The 9,338-nt window shown below is 41.5% G+C and overlaps 1 protein-coding gene across 1 annotated transcript; it reads left to right on the forward strand.

Annotated features, from left to right (window-relative positions):
* Positions 1-6,708: 6,708 nt before the first annotated feature.
* On the forward strand, positions 6,709-8,617 carry si:ch211-199g17.9 (uncharacterized protein LOC108180085 homolog). Its single transcript, XM_038987113.1, has 4 exons — positions 6,709-6,755; positions 7,547-7,636; positions 8,350-8,413; positions 8,537-8,617. The coding sequence occupies exons 1-4, from the start codon at positions 6,709-6,711 to the stop codon at positions 8,615-8,617; spliced, it is 282 nt and encodes a 93-aa protein (XP_038843041.1).
* Positions 8,618-9,338: the final 721 nt, after the last annotated feature.

Consider the following 9,338-nt stretch of genomic DNA (forward strand, 5'->3'; position numbering starts at 1 on the left):
CATCTCGATATCTGCGGTGCTGCTCGTGGCAACATCATTTCACTGAGTCTACCTTTTAATGCGATTATTTTTCTAAATGTAAATGTGTCTTAAGGTATATTTGACATAATTAAGAGGGATCAATTAGGGGTTCAACATTGACCTTTCCAGAAATGTCCAGAAGGAGTCACTATATCAGTTTGTGACCAGCAGAGGAAAGCAGAGCTGAATAAGTTGTTTAAATTGAGGTTCATAGTCACAGCAGAGGACTTGTTACACAGTTTTCACACTTGGCAACTCAGGAAATTGAGTTTAGTATAGAGATCCTATTAAATTAGTATTCTACTTCCTAATCCAATGGGGTTTAGTTCATCAACGTGGCTCTGGCCAGTGTTCGGCTATACTTAGACTTTGGTTCATACTCGTGGCTCACCAAAATTAAGTTGTGTTGTATACTGTAAATAATAATCATTTGAAAATGGAAGCAAATCTGCTCAGTTGAGCCATTTTCAATGGTTTCATTGTTCATATTTTTTTTAACATTTTCATGTGCAGCACTTTACTCAGAAATTTGTATTGGACTGTGTGTGGCCCAGTGGACTGTGGCCCAGTGGCAATTTATGGACAGGATCAAACTTGAGGCATATATTTTTCAGCGGGTCCAGAGAAACACTGTATTATATAGACTATTATGGTTCATGTAGCACAGATGGAGTAAAGTAGTGTTTGTTATTAGTTTTCAATTTTTTCCCCCCATTAAAATTCAGGAACGTGACCAAATATGTTTAAACCTAACCAGATCTAGTTAATCTGTGTCGTTTTCAATGGGAGCAAATTAAGCATGGTGGGCAGAGACAAGCATGGAGGTGGGCAGAGACAAGCATGGAGGTGGGCAGAGACAAGCATGGAGGTGGGCAGAGACAAGCATGGAGGTGGGCAGAGACAAGCATGGAGGTGGGAAGAGACAAGCATGGAGATGGGCAGAGACAAGCATGGAGGTGGGAAGAGACAAGCATGGAGATGGGCAGAGACAAGCATGGAGGTGGGAAGAGACAAGCATGGAGGTGGGAAGAGACAAGCATGGAGGTGGGCAGAGACAAGCATGGAGGTGGGCAGAGACAAGCATGGAGGTGGGAAGAGACAAGCATGGAGGTGGGCAGAGACAAGCATGGAGGTGGGCAGAGACAAGCATGGAGGTGGGCAGAGACAAGCATGGAGGTGAGAAGAGACAAGCATGGAGATGGGCAGAGACAAGCATGGAGGTGGGAAGAGACAAGCATGGAGGTGGGAAGAGACAAGCACGACCGAGCGATATCCTATTAGTGCGTTCTAGTATTTATTTGAATATTTCCGTTAGGGAACACCTCTCTGAAGTGTGTGTGTACAATAACTAAATTCGCCTTTGTACTCCTTGTAAGCAACGTAATTTTTTTATAAACTTTGACAAAAGGTCACGTCTACAAAACTTAATGCATAGTTCGTAACAGATTTGACTTTTGGTAACATAAAACTGTAACCATCTCGCTCCATACACTCCCACTAGCGCCCACTTGGCTTCCTCTCCTCACCATATTTGGTAGGGAATTGATGTATGGATGACTCATAGTGAAGACTGGGTTCGTGCAGATAACCAACAATTTACGACGTTTGGAATGAGACTAACTTTAGGTAAATAATAATTCATTAATAAGAAGACTAATTGATCGGATATTACAATATCTGAAAGTTATATTAGGAAAATTGTAATCTGAATATTTTCCTTGGTGCCCCGACTTCCTAGTTAATTACGGTTACATTATTAAGTAGTTTAATCACGTAATAATAATAATTACAGAGAATTTTTGATAAAGATGAATCTTCAGTTTAATGATGCCAAAGACACGACAGTAGGGAGTGGAAAAACCAACCGGATGCTCCAGATTTATACATCCAATGAAACATCTCGCTCCTTGTTCCATCTATGCCGTTACTGCTGCATACAATGGTTTACCTTTGTGTTGCTGCTGTATTTGAATACTTTATGGCCTTCAGGCTAATAATGTCAGTATTAACAGTTTAACACCTCAGTCTCCTGCTTCAGTATGCAGTGTTTTTTAGCCGGTTTATACCAGGGATCTGTAAGCTATGGTCCTCCAGAAAGAAATTAAAATGAGCACTGACTAGTGTCAGCAAGAGTCATACAGTACCAGTCAAAAGTTTGGACACCTATTGATTCCAGGGTTTTTCTTTATTTGTACTATTTTATACATTGTAGAATGATAGTGAAGACATCAAAACTATGAAATCGGGATGAAAAAAGTGTTAAACAAATCAAAATATTTCATATTTGACATTCTTCAAAGTAGCCACCCTTTGCCTTGATGACAGCTTTGCACAATCTTGGCATTCTCTCAACCAGCTTCATGAGGTGGAATGCATTTCCATTAACAGGTGTGCCTTGTTAAAAGTTATTTTGTGGAATTTCTTTCCTTAATGCGTTTGAGCCAATCAGTTGTGTTGTGACAAGTTATGGATGGTATACAGAAGATAGCCCTATTTGGTAAAAAACCAAGTCCATATTATGGCAAGAACAGCTTAAATAAGCAAAGAGAAATGACAGTCCATCATTACTTTAAGACATGAAGGTCAGTCAATCCGGAAAATCTACCAAAGAGAGTTCTCATCTATATTATTCTTAGCCATCTATTTACCACCACTGAACGAAGCTGGCACTAAGACCGCTCTCAACCAACTCTACAAGGCCATAAGCAAAGAAGAAAATACTCACCCAGAAGCGGCGCTCCTAGTGGCCGGGGACTTTAATGCAGGCAAACTTAAATCAGTTTTACCAAATTTTTATCAGCATGTCACATGTGCAACCAGAGAAAAAAAATCCTAGACCACCTTTACTCCACACACAGAGATGCATACAAAGCTCTCCCCCACCCTCCATTGGGAAAATCTAACCTTAATTCTATCCTAACGATTCCTGCTTACAAGCAAATACTAAAGCAGAAAGTACCAGTGACTCGCTCAATACGGAAGTGGTCAGATGACGCGGATGCTACACTACAGGAATGTTTTGCTAGCACAGACTGGAATATGTTCCAGAATTCATCCAATGGCATTGAGGAGTACACAACCTCAGTCATCGGCTTCATCAATAAGTGCATCGACGACGTCGTCCCCATAGTGACTGTACATACATATCTCAACCAGCTTTCACTTCCTGAAAGTGTTGAATTAAAAAAAAAAAAGTTTGCTGATGACACAATAGTGGTAGGCCTGATCACCGACAATGATGAGACAGCCTTTAGGGAGGAGGTCAGAGAACTGACAGTGTGGTGCCAGGACAACCTCTCCCTCAATGTGAGGCAGACAAAGGAGCTGATCTTGGACTACAGGAAAAGGCGTGCCGAACAGGCCCCCATTAACATTGACGGGGCTGTAGTGGAGCGGGTCGAGAGTTTCAAGTTCCTTGGTGTCCACATTACCAACGAACTATCATGGTCCAAACATACCAAGACAGTTGTGAAGAGGGCACGATTAAAAAGATTTGGCATGGGTCCCCAGATCCTCAAAAGGTTCTACAGCTGCACCATCGAGAGCATCCTGACCGGTTGTTACACTGCCTGGTATGGCAACTGCTCGGCATCTGACCGTAAGGTGCACAGAAGGTAGTGCGAACGGCCCAGTACATCACTGGGGCCAAGCTTCCTGCCATCCAGGACCTATACAATAGGTGGTGTCAGAGGAAAGCCCATAAAATTGTCAGAGACTCCAGACACCCAAGTTATTGACTGTTTTCTCTGCTACCGCACTCAATTAATAAAATCGCCACCGGACAATTTACATTGACCCCTCCCCCCCTTTTGTACACTGCTGCTACTCGCTGTTTATTATCTATGCATAGTCACTTCACCCCCACCTACATGTACAAATGACCTCAACTAACCTGTACCCTGCACACTGACTCGGTACCGGTGCCCCTTGTATATAGCCTCATTATTGTTATTCTTATTGTGTTACTTTTTATTATTACTTTTTATTTTAGTCTACTTGGTAAATATTTGAACTACACTGTTAGTTAAGGGCTTGTAAATTATAATTTCACGGTAAAGTCTACACTTGTTGTATTCGGCGCATGTGACAAATAAAGTTTGATTTGATTTGATATACGTGCCTTTAGAAAGTATTCACACCCTTTGACTCCACATTTTGTTGTGTTACAGCCTAAATTAAAAATTTATTCAATTGAGATTTCACTGATCTATACACAATACCCAATAATGTCAAAGTGGAATTATGTTTTTCAAATTTATGTATTATGTATTAAGTAGTATGTTTAATAAAAAATGAAAAGCTGAAATGTCTTGAATCAATAAATATTCAACACTTTTCAGAAAGTGAAAGCAGCTCTGGATATACCTCTTATGGGCAAAAAAAAAAAGCAAAAATAATCACACGCTTTCTGCTAGTACACAAAGAGAACCCCGTCGTTGTGCTACTGGCCCATCGGGCACCTGTCGAGGAACGGAGCCAGGTTGTCCCTTCCTGGCCCTGCCCCGCGCGCTGCGATCACAGGTCGAATGGCGCCAATTTATAACGTCCCTGACAGAAAGGACGCAGAAAGTTATCTATATTTTAATGTTATAAGAATTTGTTTCAGGATAATAAGGTCGTTTTCTCTCTCTTTTTGGAAGGAGAAACCAGAGTATTCAAAATGAGCGTGTATGTAGGTTAGTGATAATTAGCTAGCGAGTGATATATATATATTTTTAGAAGTGTGCTTGCTGTCCAACTTGATAACGAAGTTAGCTAGATAGATAGGTAGATAGCTAGCTAGCTAACTAACTACTGTAGATAGATACTATAGATAGCTACAGTAGCTATTCCACATTCAATAGCTAACTTCCTAGCCTTTTCCCTCCCAGCTAACGTTAGCTAGGTTATTTCTCAATAGCACTTGTTTGTTTCTTTACAGGTTCATCTTTTAATGTTGAGGATGTCCTTGGACCTTCTATGAAAGAGGGTAATGTTAGGCAAACATACAAATGGTTTGACTTTGCTAGATATATCTCATATCAAATGTTTTCAAATATTTGCCTTGAGAATAATGTCCTAAGAAGTCAAGCTGATATATATTTCAGGTGGGCATGATGATGTCGAGCCCAAAGTTGAGCAGCTGATGAATAAACTAAAAAAGCTGCAACAAGGTAGCTATTATTAACCCCTTCCACACTACAAATTAATCATATGCCTAATGGAAGAGTGATGTTGATTAGGTTTTAAAATATACATGATAAATGAAGAACTCAGGCTAATAACAGAAATTTGATTCAATATTTTTTTGTCATAATTGATCTAGCTGAAGATAGCATCCTGCAAGCCATAATGGTTTTGTCTGAGTAAAAGTGTGGTTATGCATACAGTGTGGTGTGGATGTATGTGTTTTTGGTGTTCCCTCTCAGGTAAGAGAGCTATAGAGGAGGAGGTGAAAGAGGCCCAGTCACTCAGAGACTCTCTGCAGGAAGAACTCGATGCCTGTAAGAAACCCTGAAGAAATCCCCTGGCGTTGCTCTCATACTTACTAATATTAGCTACATCTTTTGTTCTTTTTCCCTTCCCACTGGACACAGACATCAATTCAACATCTATTCAACATTGTTTCCACTTAATTTAATTGAAATGATGTGGAAACAGTGTTGATTCAACCAGTGTGTGCCTAGTGGGTTGCTTCCTTTGGGTAATCACTAATCCAATATGACTAGATTGGGGGAAAATGATCTCCTGCTTTTAGCCATCCCAACCATCTCAGATCAGAGATAAGCCTACTTCTTCAAAAACAGGATTCTTGTTTAAAGTATTGGAACAGTTTAGAAAAAGATGAAGTGATGCTTAGTGGTTTTGGTTTTCAAGTAGTCCTGAAGTGTACAAAATTGATGACACCAGCATCACTTGTTCTTCCCCCAGTACAGACGGAAGCTTACCAACTGGAGGGAGTCCACAAAGAGAAAGAAGGTGGAGTGACAACACACAGAACACTCACTTACGTAAAGGCCATACACATTTTATTCAACGTTTAACAGATGCCCTTCACATTTCTCAAATAAAGAAACTGAAAGTTTAAAGATTATCGCCAAAAGTAATGTCCTCAAGCTTCCACTAAAGAGATACACAACTTCCTCGTTTTTATGGCCTTAGCACAGCTTATAATGAGGCTAACATCGCTAAAAGAAGGTTGCTAGGTGTTGTATTAAGTTGTTATAGTATTTTTACAAGGTTGTCCACTTATTTTTATAGTTTTTTTTCGCTTTGTTAAAACAGTAAGATACATTTGTATTTATGTCATGAGAAAAGTAGCCATTCTGGAAATACTGAGAGATTCCTGCCATGACATCATGGCAACAGAATGATGATTGGGTTAGAATAGAGTAAGCCTTTAGTGGAGACTTTTGTTTTATTTGACTTCCAGGGTTCGTTATATTACACACTGACTCATCTCAATGGTATGCTGATGTTAGAGCTGATGATTGTGGTCAGTCTCAAATATCTGATCCCATTTATCAGTCAGTCATTCTTAATTTTCTAGTTACAGAATATTACAACACATGAATGAACCTACTACCAAAATCAGTAGACCTTATTCCCTTCTATGCCTGAAATCCATAGTGCTCTCAAAGGTAATACGTTTACAGTTGTTTTTGTCAATTTAAAACTGACGATGATGTTTTTATCCCAGAGTCGTGCATGGTGCTGCAGTTCCAGTGTGAAGAGATGGAACAGGACTCTACCAGGTGAGCAGTTACACCTGCCTGGTATGCACCTTCACCTCTCTCCAGTCTCCACCCACCTTGTTGTGGTCAAGCAGTCACCTTCCAGACCAGATCCCTTCTTCAGATCAAACACTAGATGGCAGCATATCTTCATGTTTATGCAGGCCCAGAGCGGACATGATCTCTATTCGGAGTCAGTTTAAGATTAAATCATATACAAAGGGAAAGACTTGAAAACAGAACAATGGATTTATTGGCATCATGGACTAACATACTGAACCGAACCTGTGACGTGAGGAGTTATTCAGCAACATCTGGTGTTTGGTTCAACTCTACACATCTGCAGGTGGAAACTTTGACTCTAAAAATCCTGACAAAACAGGATGAAGACAAGGCATATGTCAGAAAGCTGCTGCTGGTAAAGAAATTAACTCTGATATGATCCCACTGTGAGTTATTTGAATGCTCAATTCTGTAGGACCTGACAAAGACAGTGGTCTAAGGCACTGCATCTCAGTGCAAGAGGCGTCACTACAATCCCTGGTTCGAATCCAGGCTGTATCACATCCGGCCATGATTGGGAGTCCCATAGGGCAGCGCACGTTTGGCCGGAGTAGGCTGTCATTGTAAATAAGAATTTGTTCTTAACTGACTTGCCTAGTTAAATAAAAGTTAAATGTAAATTTATAAGACACGTCGGTGTGTGCGTCTCAATAAATCACAGTGGCAGGAAGCATATCACAGTGGCCGACATTCCTCATCTCCTGTTCAGCACCTGAACAAGTTAAGTGTGTATGTGTCCTTGTTCACAGGCAGCAGCAGCTTAACAGGAAGAGTGAGGACCTGATAGAACAGTACAGATGTCAGATCCAGGAGACTAAGCTCAAACACAGGAAACACCGGTAACTATGTAGCGGTGCAGGGGGGACAGTCAGAATGGGGGCTTGAACCAACAGCCATTAGAGAGATCAGATGGAGGGAGAACAGTCAGAATGGGGGCTTGAACCAACAGCCATTAGAGAGATCACATGCAGGGAGAACCGTCAGAATGGGGGCTTGAACCAACAGCCATTAGAGAGATCAGATGGAGGGAGAACCATCAGAATGGGGGCTTGAACCAACAGCCATTAGAGAGATCAGATGGAGGGAGAACCATCAGAATGGGGGCTTGAACCAACAGCCATTAGAGAGATCAGATGGAGGGAGAACCATCAGAATGGGGGCTTGAACCAACAGCCATTAGAGAGATCAGATGGAGGGACAACTGTCAGAATGGGGGCTTGAACCAACAGCCATTAGAGAGATCAGATGGAGGGAGAACTGTCAGAATGGGGGCTTGAACCAACAGCCATTAGAGAGATCAGATGGAGGGAGAACCGTCAGAATGGGGGCTTGAACCAACAGCCATTAGAGAGATCAGATGGAGGGAGAACCGTCAGAATGGGGGCTTGAACCAACAGCCATTAGAGAGATCAGATGGAGGGACAACTGTCAGAATGGGGGCTTGAACCAACAGCCATTAGAGAGATCACATGGAGGGAGAACCGTCAGAATGGGGGCTTGAACCAACAGCCATTAGAGAGATCAGATTATGTATTGTGTGTTTTTCTGACAGGATGAAGTTTGAAAACCAGCTCCAGCAGCTGATAGAGCAGCATAAGAACCTGCACTCTGTCTTTGTGAGTTTGTATGCTTGTACCTGTGAGAAATCTGAAATATTTCAGAGAAGCTTCTTCCATGTTTCTTTCACATATCCAGTCTTTCCAGATCTGTGAATACTAAGTGTTGTGTCTTCCATCCAGAGCCCAGACAGACTGCCTGCTGAAATAGAGAGCGTTGAAAACGCCAAGTCTCAGCTGCTGAAGGCCGGTAAGAAACTCTGATGACTGTAGACTTTAACACGATAGACTTTAACATGGGCTATTGGCACCATCGGTTGTGCAACTGTGATGTATCTATGTGTGTGTGTGTGTGTGTGGGGGGGGGGGGGGGGGGGGGGGGTATAGAACAGCTGAAGTTATCTCAGCTCTGCCATCTAGAGGAGGCGCTGGATGAGGCCAGGAGGCAGACTTCGACTGACACAGCAGACAAACACACAGCCTGAACCCTGGAACTGTACACTGTAAAAACGACCACTGTGTACAATTACAGATATTACCACAGCTCATAGTTAGAGAGGGTTCAGTGTGTAGAAGCAAAGTTGTGAATGTTTTGTGATTGTTCTTCTGCCCTTGATATTGTGTATTGAGTTCCTCTGTTTGATGTTGTGTTCCTCTGTTTGATGTTGTGTATTGTGTTCCTCTGTTTGATGTTGTGGATTGAGTTCCTCTGTTTGATGTTGTGGATTGTGTTCCTCTGCTTGATGTTGTGGTTTTGGATCATTTGTACATCATTCTTTATTGATTATTTATTTGCTGCTGAGCAGTTTGCTTTTAAACAGATTAAATACAGTTGTCTATGCTGGTTGAGGGTTACGTGTTTGTGGATTGAGAGTCTCACACAAATAAGAATAAACAAACATCACCAACATGAATGCAACACAGACAGTCACCAGTGGTGTAAAGTACTTAAGTAAAAATACTACTTAAGTAGTTTTTTGGAGTA

This window comes from Salvelinus namaycush, unplaced genomic scaffold, assembly GCF_016432855.1.
Source record: "Salvelinus namaycush isolate Seneca unplaced genomic scaffold, SaNama_1.0 Scaffold648, whole genome shotgun sequence".
Lineage (NCBI taxonomy): Eukaryota > Metazoa > Chordata > Actinopteri > Salmoniformes > Salmonidae > Salvelinus > Salvelinus namaycush.